General features: G+C 39.5%; 1 protein-coding gene across 12 annotated transcripts in view; it reads right to left on the bottom strand.

Annotated features, from left to right (window-relative positions):
* Positions 1–23,740, bottom strand: part of BIRC6 (baculoviral IAP repeat containing 6) — a 267,757-nt gene that overhangs the window by 28,218 nt on the left and 215,799 nt on the right. For 11 of the 12 annotated variants that reach the window (XR_009209365.1, XM_032172644.2, XM_032753345.2 and 8 more), the window contains one exon: positions 15,663–15,873. Coding sequence is in view for 11 of the 12 variants with exons in the window: in XM_032172644.2 (XP_032028535.1) it covers positions 15,663–15,873 (211 nt within the window). In the remaining variant the exon portion in view is untranslated. Of the gene's footprint in view, positions 1–15,662; positions 16,094–23,740 lie in introns of those variants that run through there. The other variant, XM_058426669.1, reaches the window with a different exon arrangement.

Genomic DNA, 23,740 nt, shown 5'->3' with positions numbered 1-23,740 from the left:
TTCCACTATGCTGTGAATTCCAACTAAATAGCTATTAGTTAAGCAAATTTTGGCTCTGTGACACATATCTGAAGTAGGATGTGAGCAAAATGGGCAAATCTTTCTCCTGAAAACAAAACAAAAAAGCAAACCCATACCTCAACATTCAATTATATTGAACTGCCTCTACCAGTATCTACTGCCCAAATAAAGTTGAATATTAGTAAGACTAAATACACCATGTCAGAATTATGGTATTTTATAATCCATAAACTGAAAACAGCTTAATACAGCTATTTCCTTGATAAAACAAGACCCCTTTAACCCTTTGCACTCCTAAATCTAAGCTAAACATACTGCAAAGTTGCAATACACATTTAAAAAAGGAGAGCCATTTGAAGAAGTTATCTGGAGACTACATGCTGAAATGTAGATTCAGAACTATTAAGAATTAGCACTGCAGAAGAAGATTCTAAAACTATAAGAGTATGAAACTTCTACATTTACCAAAAAGCACTGATTACACTGTGCTCCTCAGTTCTAAAGCTCTTTGACAGTAATTATAGTTTAGATTAGAGGTAAACTGAAAGAGTAAATAAAAATATCACTGTGGGAAACTGCTTCTAGTATCTCTAGGATGCACAAAAATAATTCTTGAAATGCACCAGTAAACAGGCAAAGATCTCCGTACAATAAATGTTTTCTGTGATTAATTTAAAGCTTAGTTTTTAAGTCTATGATCCCCTTTTGTTTTTACTTAATCTCTAAGTGGAAGTACCAGTTTAATTTCGGATGATTTAAATGAATGTTGAAAGAAAAATATTTTGGTAGCATAAGTGAGCATGAAAGAAGGGAATACTTAAAATAGTTATAAGAAGCCTTTAAAAATAAAACCTTGATTTCTATACTAGACACAAATATACTAATTTTTAGGCCAAATTAAACATCACCAGACATACAGAAGGTACTGCATGCTACTGTTTATAGAGTTGCCACAAATAATATGTTTCAGCAGTTTACCAAGGACAACCCAACTGAGCCAGTCAAAGAAGAGATATTAAAATAAATATTTGCCTATCTGTGTGAAAAAAGACTGACGAACAACTGAACTTGTTTACCACCATCAAAAACAGAAACATTTAAAGAAATATATGGGTATAACAAATGCTACCTGGCTAAGAAATCAGGACTTTTTCATTTTTAGGTATGAGAAGCAGAGGTAAAAGAGTGTTTTTCAACAGAAATCAAAGTAGGAGGGCTGGAACTGAAATTTTTTTTTAACTAAAGTGCTAGAAGATCCAGCTTATGGGGGTTAAAATAAGAGTGTGGTAGAAAATATCCCTTGAAAGATGTAAATCAAGTGGTCTCCCATTGCTTAGGTATATAAAAAGGAAGTGGGGCGCTTCTACAAGTGACTTCAGTTATTTAAAAGTATGATGAACAACTTTCCATTAGGAAGAAACTTTGAGATAGCTAGGAAAAACAGCAATAAAAGATGCTTGCTTCAATGCTGTTCAAAGAGAAGTTAAATATCCAGAACACTTTACACTGAACACAGAGTCATTGTGTCATGCCCTGATAGCAAATAAGATTTTTTGATTCACAATAAGTTTATCTCTCAAATTTTTGGTGAAACCATCAAATACCAACTATACTAAATATGATTTTTGCTTATTGGAGTACAGCAGAAAAAGTCTGCACAGAAGATCAGATATAAAAAATGCCTTTGTTCCTGCTTGAAGGAAGCTATGAAGTATCATATTTATTCAAAAGTAAAACTACTATGGCTATCTTTTAATTTCATCTTAAGATAATACCAGCTGGAATGACCAGCAGGAGACGAATTTCACCAGAACTAACTTGTAAATGCTAAAGGGTCCCATCTTCACACAGTGACTATTTTGTGGGTAATAGAATGAATTTACACAATAGATAATAATATTTAAATTCAAGTAAAAACAATATGTATGTACAGATTTAAAGTATTATGTTATCCACGCCAGAAATCCCTTTATTAGTGGAGGTAACTGTGAGTTACTTTCAAGTTCTGTCTTTTTTAACAATCTAAAATAAAATGTTGAACAATGCTCATAAACGGGGAGTGTTTTTGCTTACTCTTTAAATATCAAATACTGCTGCATAAATCCTTTAATCACCTCTTCTTGACAAAGGAGCTAAAGATATTAGAAATATAGGGTACATTAAGCCACAATAAAATGCAGGAAATGGAAAATAATACTGTGTTTGTGTGTGGGAGCAAGAGGCTTCTTTCGGCAATGCCATTTTATCACCAACACATTGCCCTAATCTATGAAAGTGGATACCAAATCATCTTGAAAAGACAGTAGAAAAGTACATCCATCAATAATTAAGAAAATTTCAGAAAAATCTTATTTATTTATTTATTTATTGAGACAGAGTTTCACTCTTGTTGTCCAGGCTGGAGTACAATGGCAGATCTTGGTTCACTGCAACTTCCGCCTCCCAGGTTACAGCAATTCTCCCACCTCAAGCCTCCTGCGTAGCTGGGATTACAGGCACCTACCACCATGCCTGGCTAGATTTTTGTATCTTTAGTAGAGACGGGGTTTCACCATGTTGGCCAGGCTGGTCTTGAACTCCTGACCTCATGTGATGCACCTGCCTCCCAAAGTGCTGGGATTACAGGCGTGAGCCACTGCACCCAGCCTTATTAATTCTTATTCAATTAATATCACAAGAAAAACATCAGACGGATAAAGCTGACCTACTCTTCATACAAGTGATTATACAGTTGCTACCTGCTTATACTAGAGAGATAACCAAACACAATGAGACTCAGTTTACTTTGGTAATCTAGTAATTAGACATGACTAGAATACTATGGATACTTAGTGAAATATGCTGCCCTTTAATCTCCTATCATAGGATATTACAAATTCTTCAGGGGAGTGAAAACACATTGAGTAAAAGGAAAACAGTAGGAAAATTCTGTAAAATCCACATTATTCTACGTATTTTTTAAATTATCAAAAATAGGTTATTTTCTTCTCTTTTTATTTTTCTGAGATAGAGTCTCACTCTGTTGCCCAGGACGGAGTGCAGTGGCACGATCTCGGCTCACTGCAACCTTCACCTCTCAGGTTCAAGCGATTCTCATGCCTTAACCTCCTGAGTAGCTGGGATTACAGGCGCACACCACCACGCCTGGCTAATTTTTGTATTATTAGTAGAGACGGGGTTTTGCCTTGTTGCCCAGGCTGGTCTCAAGTGATCCACCTGCCTTGGCCTGCCAAAGCACTGGAATTACAGGCATGAACCGCCACACTTAGCCCAAAAGCAGATTTTTTTCAACTAAAAATACTTTACTTCATTGCCATCATTTAAAAATAATTTTTTTTTTTTTTTGAGACGGACCCTGGTTCTGTCGCTCAGGTTGGAGTGCAGTGGCGAAATCTCAGCTCACTGTAACCTCCACCTCCTGGGTTCAAACGATTCTCCTGCCTCAGCCTCTCAAGTACCTGGGACTACAGGCGCACACCATCATTCCCAGCTAATTTTTGTATTTTTTTTTTTTGAGACGGAGTCTCGCTCTGTCTCCCAGGCTGGAGTGCAGTGGCGCAATCTCTGCTCACTGCAAGCTCTGCCTGCCGGGCTCACGCCATTCTCCTGCCTCAGCCTCCGGAGTAGCTGGGACTACAGGATCCCGCCACCACGCCTGGAGAATTTTTTGTATTTTTAGTGGCTATGGGGTTTCACCGTGTTAGCCAGGATGGTCTCGATCTCCTGACCTCGTGATCCGCCCGCCTCGGCCTCCCAAAGTGCTGGGATTACAGGCGTGAGCCACCGCGCCCGGCCAATTTTTGTATTTTTAGTAGAGACAATGTTTCACCATATTGGCTAGGCTGGTCTTGATCTCTTGACCTCATGATCCACGTGCCACGGCCTCCCAAAGTGCTGGGATTACAGGCGTAAGCCACAATGCCCAGCCCCTTAAAAATAATTTTTAAATATCCTAAATATTAGAACCAGCTCAGAATCTCCATGTTCTGATTTTTAATTAATCATTTATGCACAAATCTAATTATTTGGGAGTTAAGTTTAATTTAGCAGATAAATGTTTTTGAGACATTAGGAGGTATGAGTTCTTATCATAGCTATGTCACCAACCATCAGAGAAATGAAAACAAATAAGTCTGTATGAACTTTGTTTTTCTCATTTATAAAATGGTGGAATTTGAACTACCCGAACTCCAAAATTTATAGACAATACGAACAAGTTACTAATTGTAATGTGCCCAGAAAGACTTGATATGAAGTAAATTTTACTTAGCAACAGACTTCAAATTCAATAATTAAGACTGGTTGAGATTTTGGCCGGGTGTAGTGGCTCACACTTGTAATCCCAGGACTTCAGGAGGCTGAGGCAGGTGGATTGCTTGAGCTCAGGAGTTCGAGACCAGCCTGGGCAGCAAGGGGAAACCCCATCTCTACTACAAACACAAAAATTCGCCAGGAGTGGTGGGGTACACCTGTAGTCCCAGCTACTTGGGTCAAGGTGGGAGGATCGCTCTGGGAGGTGAAGGTTGCAGTGAGCCGAGATAGCGCCACATAGACTGGGTGACAGTTTAACCCTGTCTCAAAAAAAAAAAAAAAAATGACTGCTTGAGATTTTGTCTGAGATAATACAGTGAAAACTGTTGTGAAACATAAAGCTCATATAATGCAATTTGATAAAGAATAAAGTGATCATTTTATACTAATATGCTTCTGAGGTAGAAACACTAAGTCAATTTATAATTTTTTTTAAGTTTTTTTTTTTTTTTAAATCACTTAAGTAACAGAGTAAGTTGTATTTGGGATTTAATCAGTGTTTTCCAACAACCAATTAAGGCTTAAGTTTAGCCATTACACAAGCGTGAATCCTAATAATCAATTGAACTATTTGGGTAGTGGGTAGTAGTGGTATATAAAAATAGAAGTAGCTAGACTATGGGTCAACAAACTATCTTTTCTTCATCAATACTGTTTTCCATGATGAACATCAACAGTATCAGGAGGCTTAGAAGCTAAATCTTAGCTTTATTACCTATTACTAAGTTTGTAATGTAACATTCTGAGCAACAGATTCATTTTCTGTCAAATAAGAATAGTACATAATTTCTTGCCTACTACATACAGCAGAAAAATCAATATATACCTAAGCAATTCAGAAACTATAAATCCTACATAATAGTTAGGGCTGTACTATTAACTCCTTATATTTTTATATAACTATATGCAACTATGTATTTATTACAACGTATGCTTGATTTAGGGCAGATTGGCTTATTTTCAAGAAACAAGAAGAGAAAAAAATGAAAGCAGAGAGGCTGGAAAAGAAATACTGTACTAATCGGCCAGGCACGGTGGCTCACGCCTGTAATCCCAGCACTTTGGGAGGCCGAGGTGGGTGGATCCCCTGAGGTCAGGAGTTCGAGAGCAGCCTGGCCAACATGGCAAAATCCTGTCTCTACTAAATATACAAACATTAGCCGGGTGTGGTGGCACACGCCTGTAGTCCCAGCTACTCAGGAGGCTGAGGCAGAAGAATCGCCTGAACCTGGGAGGCAGAGGTTGCAGTGAGCCAAGATCATGCCACAGCACTCTAGACTGGGTGACAGAGTGAGACTTTGTCTCAAAAAAAAAAAAAAAAAAAAAAAAGGAACCAAATATTGTACTAATCAAAATTTAATTGGTAGAACAAAAGGAATGCATGAAATAATTTTGTTTTGTATCTGCCTAAGTCGTCAATCAGAACATTTCTAAAACTGATTTTCACCAAATTTTGAGTCCTCACAATTGGTATAGAATGAGGCTTGGAGTCTGTGCATCAATAAACGTCTTTTCACAGGTTGTCTTTGGCCCGTTTGCAACATTGCTTACACCTGATATATATCCTTTGCTACTTTTCAAGTCTCTTTTTCTGTCTTGGTCCTTAGGAAACTATTTCCTCCCACTCTTCATAGGCCTAAACCCCAAAAATATTACATACAAAAATGACTAAATTATAAAGCTAAAGAAGTAAGCCAGAATCTAAGGCTTTGGGGATAGAATTCTTTCTGCCAGAAAGAAAGGGGTTTCAATCACAAAGCGATTGAATATTGCCAGCCTAAGGGCATCTAAAAAAATAAAACGTTTATGGTAACAGGAATTTTCAAACACTAGCCCAGGGAATGGATCTCACCTAGAGTGCAAGTCCTTGATGGGTGAATACTAAGTTTTTTTCTTCTGCCTAATATGACAGTAGGCAAGTAGAGGAAATAAGGCGCTTAAACAATTCCTCTGAAATAAAATAAAGAACTACTTAACATTATCCAGGCAAATAAATTAAAAAGAACCAATATTACGGTTTAATCAACCATTTTCATTTTCAAACTATTATTAAAAATATTTTTAATTGAACAAGAAAAACATACAATGCCAGCATCCTGATATGCTCCACTTTTTATTGTTTAGGTTTTAAAAAACTTTTTATTTTTTTTATTTATTTATTTTTGAGACAGAGTATCATTCTGTAGCCCAGGCTGGAGTGCAATGGCACTATCTTGGCTCACTACAACCTCCGCCTCCCTAGTTGAAGCGATTCTCTTGCCTCAGCCTCCCAAGTAGCTGGGATTACACCCACTGTGCGCCACCACACGCAGCTAATTTTTGTATTTTTAGTAGAGATGGGGTTTCACCATGTTGGCCAGTTGGCATGTTGGCTAGTTTCACCATGTTGGCCAAACTAATGACCTCAGTTAATTTGTCCACCTCGGCCTCCCAAAGGGCTGAGATTAAAGGCGAGAGCCACTGCACCCAGCCAAAATTTTTTTTAATTTAAATATTATTTTAAAGAAGAGAGATGGGGTCTCACTATATTACCCAGGCTTTTCTTGAACTCCTGGGCTCAAGTAATCCTCTCACTTCAACCTCCCAACATGCTGGGATTACAGGTGTAAGCCACCACACCCAGCCTATTCTTTAGGTTTTAAGTGATAGATGATATTAGAAGAATGGTCTAAGTGAAATTTACAGGCCGGGTACGGTGGCTCACGCCCGTAATGCCAGCACTTTGTGAGGCCGAGGTGGGCAGATCGCCTGAGGTCAGGAGTTCGTGAACAGTCTGGCCAACATGGCGAACCCCCGTCCCTACAAAAAATACAAAAAAATTAGCCGGGCGTGGTGGCGGGCACCTGTAGTTCCAGTTACTTGGGAGGCTGAGGTAGAAGAATCACTCGAACCCGGGAGGTGGAGGCTGCAGTGAGCTGAGATTACGCCACTGCACTCCAGCCTGGGCGACAGAGTGAGACTCTGTCTTAGGGGGAAAAAAAAGATTACATTACGTTTTAGCATCATAGGTATAGGTAAAGTACACATTCAAAATGCTATTAAACTAATGTACGAAATGTCACATATATTCCTTTAAAAAAAACCTTTAATTTCTGAAGAAAATCCTGAGAATACTTAACTCTAACCTTGTCTTTTAGTTCAAAAAATGCAAAGTGTTGAATGTAAAATTCTCTATTTTGACATAACATACTGGCCTAATCTTTTGTTCCTCCAGAAGGAATGTTATCTCAGAAATTGCCTTAATTCAAATTCTGGTTATTAGTAAACCAGCCAACATCAATATTCATCAGTTTATCTGTGTTAACTTTTACACTTAACACCATGCAGTTATTACAAATTGCGATTCTTGAAAGGGGGTATTAGGAAAGATAGTAAATTACAGAAACACAGAACCCTGAACCAAAAAATATTAAAACATCGTCTTTATGAAGCTCTTGAAACAATCTGTACAGTGAATACCCAACAACTGCCTAAGGAATTGTCAACTTTCAAAATACAGACTAAATCACAATGAAACACCCCTACCTGCCACCTTACAGTGTCAATAGGTTACTATAACAGGTAAGTCAGAAAAGATGAAATTAACTAAAAGTACACTCATTCCTTGAGCAGTGCGCTAGTTTACACTAAATATCAATCCCATCAGACTACTGTAATCATCACGCACCAAACTATAAAAGATTAATCACTTAGTATTAAGGTGTAACTGAGGACAATTTAAAACATGGCTTAAAGTCTACTATTTCAAAAATAAAAATTCAGAGGCTAACTTTCAGATATATGTATGTATGTATATTAGAGACATTATATAGAATTATGTACCTGATACATTACTATATATAATAGTGAAAACTCTGTAATAAGAGAACTACAAGACATAAAAGAAAATCCCATGGTGTTAATCCCGAGTTCCTTCTTTAAGCAGTCATTCTGGTTTTTTTGTTTGTTTGTTTTTGAGACAGAGTCTTGCTCTATCCCACAGGCTAGAGTGCACTGGTGGGATCTTGGCTCACTGCAACCTCTGCCTCCTGGGTTCAAGTGATTCTCCTGCCTCGGCTGCCCCGAGTAGCTGGGATTACGGGTGCGTGCCACCACACCCAGCTAAGCGTTTTGTATTTTTAATAGGGACGGGTTTTGCCATGTTGACCAGGCTGGTCTTGAACTCTTGACCTCAGGTGATCCACCTGCCTCGGCCTCTCAAAGTGCTGGGATTAGAGGTGTGAGCCACCACGTCCAGCTAAGCAGTCATTCTTACCAAAACCTTTGGATGAACAGAAAGTTCAGTGATATGGCTGCAATATTGATTCTACCTACTCTACTCCACAGCACACCACCTAAAAGGAGTACAGTGTACAAGGCAACCCAACTAATATATCACGGTTTTACTTACCATGTTGCCCAGGCTGGTCTTGAACTCCTGGGCTCAAGCAATCATCCTCCCACCCTGGCCTCCCAAAGTGCTGGGATTATACACAAGAGCCACCATATCCAGCCCAGCTTCCTTTTCAAAATTCAATGATACATCCAAGAGCTGGCTGTTTTTACATCTAAAATATAGATCAGGCTGGGCACAGTGGCTCACACCTGTAATCCCAACACTTTGGGAGGCGGAGGGGGGCAGATCACTTGAGGTCAGGAGTTCAAGACCAGCTTGGCCAACATGGTGAAACACCCTCTCTACTAAAAATACAAAAATTAGCCGGGTGTGGTGGTAAGCACCTGTAATCCCAGCTACTGGGGAGACTGAGGAGAATTGCTTGAACCCACGAGGCGGAGCTTGCAGTGAGCCAACATCGCGCCACTGCTCTCCATCCTGGGTGACAGAGTGAGACTCCGTCTCAAAATAAATAAATAAATAAAATAAAATATAGATCACTTTTTTCCATTGTTGCACAATTTTACATGTATGAATATTCTGTAGTATAAACAATCCTCCTTTTGACGGACATGCATTTATTTTTCCAGTGTTTCATTTAACAAACAAAATCCGAATGATTATTCCTGATTGTACCACTTTGCACACATGGTCTAATATATTTCAAGGATTAATAAGTAAACACTGTTTTATTCACAGTAAATGGTTCACTCATGTTTATACTATCTCCTATTTATGGCAAATGATAATGGTCCATCCACTATGGGGGTAATTTGAAGTTTCCTCTTTAAAAGCCTGAGAAAAACTTCTTGTTTTTTTAAGTTGATCTGAAGAAAAATTCTAAGTAGAAAAAAAAAAGGCAAAGGAAAATAGAAGTAAACACTAGCATAGGTGGTATAACATCTAAAAGTTCTTCCTCACAAATGCCAAGGTTCTGCAGTCTAACAAAGAATTTCTACCAAGAAATTTCCTTCAGTTTTCAATCATGAAAACTGACTTATTTAATAAAATCTCATCATCATGAGTTCTCTTTTAGATTTGGGTAGGACACAAAATTTAATGTTGTATAAGTGTTCCGTGTCTACAACTTCAGCTGGGTGACAGCTTTAAGCAAACAGTAGAGGAACAGGAAGACATGAACATGTATGGAGTCTCACCCTGTCATTCTAGGACCTTAATACAAAAGATTTAAGATGCTTTTTGACTTAATGACTTAGCTTCTATCAATCGACGGATCATAGCTTTCTGCCTGAGTCAGTCAAATAACCAAGTAGTAGGATTAGTGTTAGAAAATTTCTGCCTAGCATTGTAGACATCAGATTCGTATATGAGAACAAAGGAAGCCATGTTCCCAGATCCATTTATGCTATGGCACTTGTACTCTATTGAAGGAGATCCCTAGAGATAAATCTGCAGTTGCCAATATGAACACAGATTGCTTTTTAAGACAAATATCTGGAGCATGGAATATATTTCTACCTAGAAACTATCTATTAAGTCTATAATATGAGAGCAAGAGTGCTGATGAGTACCAAAATCTCAGTCCCCCAAAACAGTAAGACAGGGAGAAGACATACACAGCTCTATCTGCTGAGAAGAAACAGATGAAAATCTCTTCCATGGTAGTTTGGTCTTGTTCCAACTTCCCCTCCAACCATTCAACTATACCTGGAAGACCATCTTTCTATAATGCAAACCTGATGAGAGCTGCTGAAAACCTTTCAGTGGCTCAACGTTACTTTTAAGGTAAGTAACTCTGTGATACATTACTGTTTATCTTCTAGCCCCTGATCTCCTCTCCAGGCTCATCTCCCACCACTACCTTCCAGCTACACTATACTCAGGCACACCAAACTTTTCAAGGTCCCCTGAATATGCGATGCTTTCCTTCACTAACATTGTTTTCATACCCTTGGGACACCACCAATCCCTTGCCCCTCTTCATTTGTACTCTATTCTTGGTTAATTCCTATGTATCCTTTAGGCCTCCAAACCTGGATTGATTTTCCTGTAGTGTCTTGACTTCTACTAATATGTCAGACACTATGTTGTTACAACTGCCAGGTTGGCCAGGCGCAGTGGCTCACACCTGTACTCCCAGCACTCTGGGAGGCTGAGGCGGGCGGATTACCTGAGGTCAGGAGTTTGTGACCAGCCTGGCCAACAAGGTGAAACCCCATCTCTACTAAAAGTACAAAAATTAGCTGGGCGTGGTGACACACGCCTGTAATCCCAGCTACTCGGGGGGCTGAGGCAGGAGAATTGCTTGAGCCCAGGAGACAGAGATTGCAGTGAGCCGAGATCAAGCCACTGCACTCCAGCCTGGCCGAGAGAGCGAGACTCTGCCCAAAAAAAAAAAAAAAACCTGCCTGGTTATTATTTCCCCCATTTATATGTCAGCCCCTTAGAAAGAAGACCAATTTTCTAGTTATGTGCCCATAGACATTAAAAAAAACAACAAACTGTTAAGTGAATGCATCAGTAATGATTTTGTGACCAGGCCAGATCTCACCTATCAGTGTTAATCATGAATTTCTTATAATCATGAATATGTTACAAATTAGATAAATGTAAGGTAAATGATCAGCCTTTCCAGCTTTCTATCTTTTTTTCTTTATTTTTGTTTTTACACATGCAGAGTGAGTCTCATTCTGTCACCCAGGATAAAATGCAGTGGTATAATCATAGCTCACTGTAACCTCAAAATCCTAGTCACAAGCGATCCTCCCACCTCAACCTCCTGAGCAGCTAGACTACAGGTACAGCCCACAATACTGACTAATTTATTTTTATTTTTTGTAGAGACAAGGTCTCCCTATGTTGCCAAGGTTGGTCTTGAACTCCCGGCTTCAAGTGATCATCCCACCTAAGCCTCCCAAAGTGCTGGCACTGGGATCTAGCTTCTTAATGATGTCTTTCTATCTCCTCTTGTAAAGGTTTTGGGCTTGAGGGCGCACAAACCTATGGAATCTCCTCCATTCTTTGAATTATCAGATCAAAATTAATTGAGTTTAGGCAGTGGCCTCAGGATAGACTTCAAGATAGATAGGATATTCTCAGCAGTAATAGTTAACATCCTCTTTACACTTAACCTTTTTCTTTAATTTCTCTCATCCCCAAAAGGAAGGTAAAAATTCTATTACAAATACAACATACACATCATTTCAATGAAAATCATTATATGCAACCACAATCATGACCTAGAGATCTGCAGAATACACAATGAATCTATTTTCTTTATCTAAGATGATCAAAGAGTTAAATACAATTTTATTTGAAGAAAAGACATTTGCACGTCTTGTGTATGCTTGTTAAAAACAAAGACAAAAGAGAAATAAGAAAAAAAACAAGGCAATATATTAGGTATATAAAAATAAGTAGTAAACTACTATTTCTGTTACTTAAAAAAAGAACTATACCAAATACATGCACTTTATTCACCCTTGGATTTCACAGTAATAAAGACAAAAATATTGTAAAATGTTTCTGAGTGTGTGATACATAGTATGTATGTATGTATGTATGTATGTATTTATTTATTTTTTGAGACAGAGTTTCCCTCTGTTGCCCAGACTGGAGTGTAATGGAGTATAATGGTGTGATCACTGCAACCTCCACCTCCCAGGCTCAAGGGATTCTCGTGCCTCAGCCTCCCAAGTTCCTGGGATTACAGGTATGCGCCACCATACCCAGCTAAATTTTTGTATTTTTAGTAGAGATGGGTTTTACCATGTTGGACAGGCTGGTCTAGAACTCCTGGCCTCAAGTGATCAGCCCACGTCAGCCTACCAAAGTGCTGGGATTACAGCTGTGAGCCATCGCATCGGCCATGATACATAGCATTTTTAAAGTTACAGCTCCAAACCCTCAAAAAACACTAAAATAGACCCTGAAAGTGATACATTAACAGAACATATTTTCCTGAATCATTCTCTTCTCAGAGTATTCTAGGGTTTTTGTGAAATACAGTTGGGAATGAGGCAGACAGGTGGGGTGGGGAGCTTTGAGTCAGTGTTAAAATTAAACTAAGACCACTTTCTGTGGGTATATACTCTAAGGGAAAAATGGATTATTTTGTGAATTCTCTTAGAAAAAAAATACATCTTAAGTTGTGACAACTGGAAAAGAATGGATTTTACTCTCTCTGTGAAGCTGAAAATCAATTCTCTATATGGTAAACCTTGAAAGGAAAGTAGAGATGTAGTAACACTATTAGTCTTTACCGGTTTCTTCTTATAACAGAGGCTGCACGGATTAGCAGAGACCATGAGGGTTTCAACTAAAAAGTATATTCAAGTCTTAGTACAAAATATAATAATGTTTATCAATAAAAAGAATTACGAAAAATATGTACTGCACAGGGTCACTGTAAAGATAAAATAATCTAATGAAATGAGCTTTACGAACAGTCATTATATCTTCACATGCATATTTTGTTGGTACATAATTTATACGTCTGAAGAATGTTCTCTGGCTAAAGTAACAATAAAAGAATTTAAATGGAATAATTTCATCCAGTTAATCAAATAGAAAAATAAAGTGCTCCAATTAATTGAAACTCAGTTATCCTCTATCTAAAATTAAATTTTCATGGTGAATTAACTGGTATATTTTTATACAGAAGATTCCTTTCTCAAAAAATTATACAGTGTGTTATGTGAACAGGAAATAGATTAAGCTAAGAAAAGCAAATAGACCAAAGAGGCACTATAGGTGTCCAAATTTCCTGCAATAAGAATATTCTATAATTACCTTAGAATTCAATACTCTATAACTCCATTTTTGCAGGATCTAATAGAAATTATAGCATAAGGAAATACACAGTTTAAAGAAGGATATTATTATTTACTGGTTTTATTTTCACTCTGTAACACTATAAATGTGTGATACTGTTTTTAATCAAGGCTAAACCTAAAACAACATTCCAAATCATTACGTAATTTTTCATCTAAAAGACAAAATATACCTGGGTAAAAAACACTCAAGGTTTTATAAATTTTCAATTTTAGTTATAAGCTAACAGAGTCATCTCAAAACAGAAATATAAGGTACAGAAATACAGGACAAGATTCCCCTAAAAGACATGATGGCAGTTTCAAAGCTCAGTATATATTATACATATTGATTTACTGAAAACTATGTTTATTCTACAAGAATAAGCAACACAGACGGCCAGGGAAGGGAGTAAGACGTTTTAGTAGACATTTCTCAAGGAGGCATTAGCTCAATGAGACAGTCAGCTGTTCAGTTCAATTATGATACCACACTGTTGTTATATTATTACACTAGCTTCCTTGGTTACCAATGAGAAAGATTCTGCGGGGGGGGGGGGGGGGGGGGGTGCCCACAAGATAGGAGGGGACCAAATACAACAGTATTCTCTTCTCTACAACAGAAAAAATACCACACTATCAAAGAAAATATACCTTTACATTTTCCATTACTAGTAACAGAGTTGCATGACTCTACAGCTTTTTATCTCTACCAACTGGCTCTTCATTTCATCTTTTCTATAATTTATGATTCTCACTGCCTGGCAATGAGCCATCACCACCATACAATTCACCCATGTAATCAAAAACCATTTGTGTGCCAAAAGCTATTAAAATAAATGAATAAAGTGATAATGACAACACATTAAGCCAACAAAGTCAGAATTCTTTCACAAGGTGATTTTTCCCTCATAGGCAAAGACTAACAAGAATTATTCTTCCAGTGACCAATTCTCTATGATCTTTTGACCTACACTATTTCTTAAGTCATAGGTTCTTAAAAAATAAGTGAGAAAAAGCAAAGTAAATACAGCACAAACACAGTAAACGACATTAATTTACTCAAAAGGTAATTGACAAAGGAGTAAACTTCCATTAACAGTATAAATGCTTCAAAATTCAGAATTAGGCCATCTTTGAGGAATAAACTGACAATCACTGAACAGATTCTGCCAAGGGAAAGGAAAAGGTTTCCTAGGTTATTTAAAAAAGAGTTTTTGACAGAACTCATCCTCTGAATCTACTAAGGTGTAAACAAACTAAAAATAACAATTCAATTTTCCTTAAAGCATGAAGACATTTTAATTCCATCAAATACTGAATCCTTTGACTTCTAAAATAAAACCGAAGTAATCCATAAACCTAACAATTATACTTCTAAGATTCTATCTGCAGAGATTTCTGCAAGCACCAAAAGATGTATGTATGAGGTTATTATGAACTGAAAATAACCTAAAATCTACTAATAAATAGTTAAATAAAATATAGCACCTAAATACAATGGTGAATTTGAAGTATTTAGAATAATGTCAGTGATATTTATTGACACTGAAAGATGTCTCTGACATCAACATTATGTGAGAAACTAGCATCTATTTCTCTAACAGGTACAACGGGACACCATTTAAGAAAAACTTCACACCTATAGCTATAAGATCACACACGGAGATACTGAATAAGCAATTGTGAATAAATGTTTCTAAGTGTACAATTTGGGTGGATACTTTTTCTTTGTATGTTTATATATTGCTTGTGTGTGAGGGTGTGTATGTTTCTTTCTTTTTTTTTGATATGGAGTCTCGCTCTGTCACCCAGGCTGGAGTGCAGTGGCGTGATCTCGGCTCACTGCAACCTCCGCCCCCCGGGTTTACGCCATTCTCCTGCCTCAGCCTCCTGAGCAGCTGGGACTACAGGCGCCCGCCACCATGCCCAGCTAATTTTTTGTATTTTTAGTAGAGACGGGGTTTCACCATGTTAGCCAGGATGGTCTTGATCTCCTGACATCATGATCCACCTGCCTTGGCCTCCCAAAGTGCTGGGATTACAGGTGTGAGCCACCGCACCCAGCAAAGGATGTATAAGCTTTTAAAAAGCATATATCACTGAAAAACAAAAACACCCATGGAGTTATTTAAAAAACATGGTTAGAGGCAAACACAAGAGAAATGAACATAGTATAGTACCTTAAACGGTTGGTATAGGTATCAACACAGGTCTTCATTTTGGCTAATAATGTACCAACAGAAGTTTGACATTCTGACTGTTCTTCTTCCTCTTCACCATTCTCTGTAGAAAGGGGCAACAATAGGGGCACCATGGCAGTACAAGAAGCAATGGCCCGAAGCAATTCCAGCAGTGCCCGATAGAGTGGCACATGTCTTGCCATGTCCAGAACTATAATGGGAAGAGGAAAAAGCACAAAATGAGAATATGTACAATACAAAAGTAGGTCCACAGGAATGTAGCTTTTACCTGGATCTTACCAAGGTCCATGGCTGACCCGGCCGGGCGCGCTGGCTCACGCCTGTAATCTCAGTACTTTGTAGTGAGGCCGAGGCAGGCAGATCACTTGAGGTTGGGAGTTCGAGACCAGCCTGACCAACATGGAGAAACCCTGTCTCTACTAAGAATACAAAAATTAGCCAGGTGTGATGGTGCATGCCTGTAATCTCAGCTACTCGGGAGGCTAAGGCAGGAGAATTGTTTGAACCCGGGAGGCAGAGACTGCAGTGAGCCAAGATCATGCCATTGCACTCCAGCCTGGGCCACAAGAGTGAAACTCCGTCTCAAAAAATTTACAGCTGACCCTTGAACAACACAGGTTTGAACTGCACTAGTCCACTCACATACAGATTTTCTGCCAACCTGAGACAGCAAGACCAACCCCACCACTTCTTCCTCATTAGGCTACTCAACATGAAGACTGAGTATGAAGACTTTTATGATGATCCACTTCCATTTAATGAACAGCAAATATATTTTCTATTATTTTTTTCTTAATATTTTCTTTTCCTTAGTTTACAGTATATAATACATACAACATCCAAAATGTGTTTAATTGATTGTTTATGTTATCAGTAAGGCTTCCGGTCAACAGTAGGCTATTAGGAGCTAAGTTCTGGAAGAGTCAGGAGTTATACCTGGGGCTGGACACTGTGATTCACGCCCATAATCCCAGACCTTTGGGAGGCCGAGGTGGGAGGATCACTTGAGCCTGGGAGTTTGAGACCGGCCTGGGCAACATGGTAAAACTCCCATCTCTACAAAAATATAACAAAAAATTAGCTGGGCGTGGTGGTGTACACCTGTAGTCTCTGCAACTGGGGAGGACAAGATCATGCCACCACACTCCAGCCTGGGTGATAGGGCAAAATCCCGCCTCAAAAAAAAAAAAAAGTTATACCTGGATTCTCAATATGTGGGGGTTGGTACCCTTAATACCTGCATTATTCAAGGGTCAACTTAATAGGTTAGGTGCTAAATGGAAGAACGCAGTAGATATTTATGAAGCACCAATACACAAACTATAATAATGGTACTTTTGGAAAACGAAAAAAAAGTAAAGTATCAAGTTTAGGGGAGAACAAGAAATGTAACTAAATATCTAGTTATATTACATATAGAAATGATTAAATACCCCAGATAAGATATTATGGCTGGAAATATATTTATCAGTATGAAGTGGAAACTTTTTTAAACTAAATTGAATGATGAAGTTATTTTATCTTTTGTAAAAACGAATGACAGAATTGCAATTTATCCATAGTCTATTTCAATAAATCAACTTTCTTTTTAGTAAAAAAGAAAATATTGCCTATGTTAACTTCCAATTACTAGCTATAAATTAAATGAATTTTGTATTAAAATCATTTGCATCTAAGAGTGAATTCCTTACTCTAGGAACACATGTAGCTTCTAAGGCTTTTATAAGTTGTTTCATTGGTTTTTGTGTTGCATAGCAACTGGAATTTACTTTTGTGAATAATGTGAGATAAGGATCTAACATCTCTCTTCCAATGACAGTTACTGAACAGCCATTCCATAAACATTTACTGGCAGGGCGCGGTGGCTCACACCTGTAATTTCACCACTTTGAGAGGCTGAGGCTCATGGATCACCTGAGGTCAGGAGTTTGAGACCAGCCTGGCCAACATGGTGAAACCCCGTCTCTACTAAATACGAAAATTAGCTAGGCGTGGCGGTGCAGGTCTGTAATCCCAGCTACTCAGGAGACTGAGGCAGGAGAATCGCTTGAACTCAAGAGGTGGAGGCTGCAGTGAGCTGAGATCACATACTGCACTCCGGCCTGGGTGACAGAGCAAGACAGTCCCAAAAACAAACAAAAAACATTTACTGAAAACCTGTTGCTGGACAGGCTGGGAATAAGCAGTAAAGAAAACAAACAAAAATCTCTACCATCAAGTATCTAACATTCTAGGCGAAGGACATGAGTTACATTCTTTTCAGAAGCTAGTAAGTATTCTGAATGCTATATAGAAAACTAAAGCAGGGGAGGAGAATTGTGGGAGTCCAACTAGTGGTAAGAATTGCCTCAGTGCCCACAGAGCTATATGGGGATTAAGTTGTAACAGGATGAGGCATCACCTAGCATCCTGTACTCTATGGTAACTGATGTGAAAGAGATCTCTACAACTGATGTAAAATAGAGACTATCAGAGCTTAATAACAGTGAGGCTATTTGGAGTGACGTTCAAAGTGATGGAAGAGAAGGTCATTTTACACCTTCCAGTGATGATGCAGAGGACAGGGTAGTATGACTGCCATTCTTTCCTTGTTTGCCCTTGTTTCCACATACACTTGAGTATGAAAGCCCATTTTCCAACCCATGAACAATGTCACAACATCCTACTTACTATAATTTTATAGTATTATAAGACAGTATGCTATTCAGGAAAATCCAAATTATATCCAAAAGTTACTAACTGATAGGCATAAAACACAATGTCAGTACTTGTGAGGATGTGGAAAAGCTAGATCATATAGGTAAAAGCGCAAATAGGTATAGCCAATTGGCATTATCTATTAAAATTTTAAATGCCTATATTCTATGACTCAATAATAGCACTTGTTACTGTCTACCCTATAAAGAAATGTTCAATACAATACTGTTTTCAATAGTGAAAGCTGGAAATGATCTACCAGTAATACCATAATCAAACAATAACATTCACAGTAATACAATAATAGTGGGACACTTCAACACGCAACTCACAGCACTAGAAAGATAATTGAGACAGAAAATTATCAAAGAAAACATTAGACTTAAATTGGACTTTGGACTAAATAGACTTAACAGATGTAGGACAGTCTACTCAACAATGACAGTATATACATTCTTTTCACCAACACATGAAAAACACTCTCCTAGACAGACCACGTTAGTCCATAAAAGGAGTCTTAACAAAATTTTTAAAAATCGAAATCATATCAAGTATCTTCTCAGACCACAATGGAATAAAGCTAGAAAACAATACCAACAGGAACACTGGAAGCAGTACAAATACATGGAAATTAAACAGCATGATCCTGAATGATCACTAGGTCAACAAAGAAATTAAGGCAAATTAAAAAATTTTTTGAAATGAATGAAAATTAAACACAACATCAGAAAAACTGTGGGATATAGCAAATGCAGTGTAGAGAGAGAGAAGTTTATAGCCTTAAAAGCCTGCATCAGAAAAGTAGAAAGGTAACAAATCAACAACCTTACATGTACCTCAAGGAACTAGAAAAGTAAGAACAAACCACGCCCAAAGTTAGAAGAAATAACACAGAACTAAATGAAATACAGCCCCCTCCAACAAAAATACACAAAGCATCAGCAAACTGAAAAGTTGGTTTTTGAAAAGATAAACAAAACTGATAAACTATTAGCTAGACTAACCAAGAAGAGAGAAGATCCAAATAAACAGAATCAGAAATGAAAAAGGAATACAACTGACACTATAGAAATACAAAAGATCAAGGATTATAATGATCAACTATACACTCACAACCTAGAAAACCTACAGGAAACGAGTAAATTCCTGGAAACATACAACCTCCTGAGATTGAACAAGAAACAAACTGAATTTCTAAACAAACTAATAATGAGTAGTGAGATTCAATCATAATAAAACATCTCCCAACCAAAAAAAAAAAAAAAAAAAGCCCAGGACCACATGAATTCACAGCCAAATTCTACCAAATATAAAAAGAACACACTGATACAAGTCCTCCCAAAACTATTAAAAAAAAATTAAGGAGGAGTTTATTCTCCCTAACTCATTTTATGAGGCCAGTATTATGCTGATACCAAAACCAGGCAAAGATACAATAAAAGAAGAAAACTACAGACCAATATCCCTAATAAAGTCAGACGCAAAAATCCAAAACAAAAAACAAGTAAATCAAATCCAACAGCACATCAAAAAGATAATACAATAACGGCATGGTGGTTCATGCCTGTAATCCCAACATTTTGGGAGGCTGAGGCAGGAGGATCACTTGAGACCAAGAGATCGAGACAAGCAAGGTCAACAGAGCAAGAGAATCTGTCTCTACAAAAAAAAAAAAAAATTTTTAAATTAGCCAGATGTGATGGCAAAAACCTGTTTTCCCAGCTACTTGGGAGGCTAAGGTGGAAGGACTGCTTGAGACCAGGAGTTTGAGGCTAAAGTGGGCTATGATGACACCACTGCACTCCAGCCTGGAAAACAGAGCAAGACCCCATCCCTTAAAAATAAACAAACAGGCCGAGCGTGATGGCTCACACCTGTAACTCCAGCACTTTGCAAGGCCCAGGTGGGTGGAAAACCTGAGGTCAGGAGTTCGAGACCAGCCTGGCTAACATGGTGGAAACCCGTCTCTACTAAATATACAAAAATTAGCCGGGTGTTGTGGCTCAAGTCTGTGGTCCCAGCTACTTGGGGGTGCTGAGGCAGGAGAATCGCTTGAACCCAGGAAGTGGAAGTTGCAGTGAGCTAGGATCACACCACTGCACTCCAGCCTGGGTGACAGAGCGAGACTCCATCTCAAAACAAACAAACAAATAAATGGCCAGGCACTGTAGCTCACACCTGTAATTCTGGCACTTTGGGAGGCCAAGGTGAGTGAATTGCTTGAGGCAAGGAGTTCGAGACCAGTCTGACCAACATGGTGAAACCCTGTGTCTACCCAAAATAAAAAAATTAGCCAGTCTCACAAGCTGGTCTCAAAATAAATAAATAAATAACTTTTAAAAAATAAACAACAACAAAAAGATAATACATCAAGATCAAGTATGATTTATCCCAGGGATACAAGGATGGTTCAACATACACAAATCCATAAATGTGACACATCATAATAACAGAATAAAGGACAAAAACTCTACAGTCGTTTCAATAAATGTAGAAAAAGCATCTGATAAAATTGATAAAAATCCCCAATAAACTGGGCATAGAAGGAACACACAACATAATAAAGGCCATATATGAAAAACCCACAGCTAACACTATAATGGGAAAAAGCTGAAAGCATTCCCTCTAAGAACTGGAACAAGACAAGGGTTCTCATTTTCACCACTCTTATTCAACATCGTACTGGACATCCTTGCCAGAGTAATCAGGCAAGGGAAAAAAAAAAAAAAGGCATTCAAACTCCAAAAGCAGTAAGTCAACATTTTCCCTGTTTGCTGAGGATATGATCTAGAAAACCCTAAAGACTCCATCAGAAACTCTTGGATTTGACACATGAATTCAGTAAAGATTCAAGATATAAGATTAATATATGAAAACCAGTAATGTTTCTATACACCAATAATCACCTAGCCAAGGATTAAATCAAGAAAGCAATCTCATTTACAATAGCTACAGAAAAAAAAAGAGTGGTGGCTCACGCCTGAAATCACAGCACTTTGGGAGGTCCAGGCTGGAAGACTGCTTGGGTCCAAGGGCTTAAGACCAGCCTGAACAACATAGTAAGACCTTATCTCTACAAAAACCAAAAAGGAAATTAGTCAGGTGTGGTGGTTCATTCCTGTAGTCCCAGCTACTTGGCAAGCTGAGGCAGGAGAATCACTTGAGCCTACCAGGTCGAGGCTACAGTGAGCTCTGATAGTACTACTGTACTCTAGCCTGGACGACAGAGCAAGACCCTGTCAAATAAAATTAAAAATAAGATAAAATAATAAAATCTAAAACAAAATACCTAGGAATATATTTAACCAAGGAAGTAAAAGATCTCTATAAGAATTACTACAGGCCAAGTGCGGTGGCTCACGCCTATCATCTCGGCACTTTGGGAGGCTGAGGTGGGGAGATTTAACTAGAGGCCAGAAGTTCGAGACCAGCCTGGCCAACACGACGAAACCCCATCTCTACTAAAATACAAAAATAAATTCCTTCTTTCCTTCCTTCCTTCCGTCCTCCCTCCCTCCCTCCCTTCCTTCCTCCCTCCCTCTTTTTGTTGAGACGGTCTCCCTCTGTTGCCCAGGCTGGAGTGCAGCAGCATGGTCTCAGCTCGCTGCAACCTCCCTGCCTCGGGCTCCCGTGATTCTCCTGCCTTGGCCTGCCGGATGCCTGGGATTGCAGGCACACACCACCACACCTGGCTGGTTTTTCTATTTTTGGTGGAGACGGGGTTTCGCCGTGTTGGCCAGGCTGGTCTCCAACTCCTGACTTCGAGTTATCTGCCCGCCTTGGCCTCCCGAAGTGCTGGGCTTGCAGACGGAGTCTCGCTCACTCAATGCTCAATGTTGCTCAGGCTGGAGTGCAGTGGCGTGATCTCGGCTCCCTGCAACCTCCACCTCCCAGCCGCCTGCCTTGGCCTCTCAAAGTGCTAAGATTACAGCCTCTGTCCGGCCGCCACCCCATCTGGGAAGTGAGGAGCGTCTCTGCCTGGCCGCCCATCGTCTGGGATGTGAGAAGCGCCTCTGCCTGGCCGCCCCGTCTAGGAAGTGAGGAGCACCTCTGCCCGCCCCATCTGGGAAGTGAGGAGCGCCTCTGCCCGGCCGCCCCGTCTGGGAAGTGAGGAGCGCCTCTGGCCGGTGGCCCATCGTCTGGGAAGTGAGGAGCACCTCTGCCTGGCCGCCCCATCTGGGATGTGAGGAGCGCCTCTGCCCGGCTGCCACCCCTTCTAGGAAGTGAGGAGCGCCTCTGCCTGGCGGCCTGTCTGGGACGTGAGGAGCGCCTCTGCCCGGCCGCCCCGTCTGGGACTTGAGGAGCGCCTCTGCCCGCCCGCCCCGTCTCGGAAGTGAGGAGCGCCTCTGCCCGCTACCCCGTCTGGGAAGTGAGGAGCGTCTCTGCCTGGTCACCCCGTCAGGGAAGTGAGGAGCGCCTCTGCCTGGCCGCCACCCCGTCTGGGAAGTGAGGAGCGCCTCTGCCTGGCGGCTATGCAACCTTCCAAGTGTGGAGTGACAGCCTTCGTTGTAGAATGAACGAAGACACTGGCACTGATTATATAACACCTTGGCAGCTATCTCAAGTCATTGATGGTGGAGGTATTGGAATTACAGAAGAAAGCAAACACACAAATTTGACTAAAGGCGATTTTGTGACTTCTTTCTATTGGCCCTGGCAAACCAAGGTTATTCTGGATGGAAATAGCCTTGAAAAGGTGATATATATATATATGAACATATCTGATTTTTTTCCCTGTATAATTCTTACTTTGTGCATTTGATATTCAGTTGTGTTTGTAATCACGGAAAAATAAAAGCATATATATATATATAAAAAAAAAATTACCTGGGCCTGGTGGTGGGTGTCTGTAATCCCAGCTACTCGGGAGGCTGAGACACAAGAATCACCTGAACCTGGGAGGCGGAGGTTGCAGTGAGCCCAGATCGCACCACTGCACTCGCACTCCAGCCTGAGCAACGGAGGGAGACTCCATCTCAAAAAAAAAAAAAAAAAAAAAAAGACATAGGAGACTCCAAAAAGGTGGGGTTTGAAAAATATCTACTGGGTACAATGTTTACTCTTCCAGTGATACATTAAAACCCCAGAATTCACACTATGTGTAAGAAATGTGTACTTTTTTTTTTTTTTTTGAGACTGAGTTTCGCTCCTGTCGCCCAGACTGGAGTGCTATGGCATAATCTCGGCTCACTGCAACCTCCATCTCCAGGGTTCAAGCAATTCTCCTGCTTCAGCCTCCCAAGTGGCTGGGATTACAGGTGCATGCCACCATGCCGGACTAATTTTTGTATTTTTGGTCAAGATGGTGTTTCACCATGTTGGCTTGGCTGGTCTCGAACTACAGATCTCAAGTGATTGCC

This window comes from Hylobates moloch, unplaced genomic scaffold (assembly GCF_009828535.3).
Source record: "Hylobates moloch isolate HMO894 unplaced genomic scaffold, HMol_V3 SCAFFOLD_13, whole genome shotgun sequence".
Classification (NCBI taxonomy): domain Eukaryota; kingdom Metazoa; phylum Chordata; class Mammalia; order Primates; family Hylobatidae; genus Hylobates; species Hylobates moloch.
Note: the sequence above shows the minus strand (reverse complement) of the source record. Positions and strands in the feature narration are given on the sequence as shown.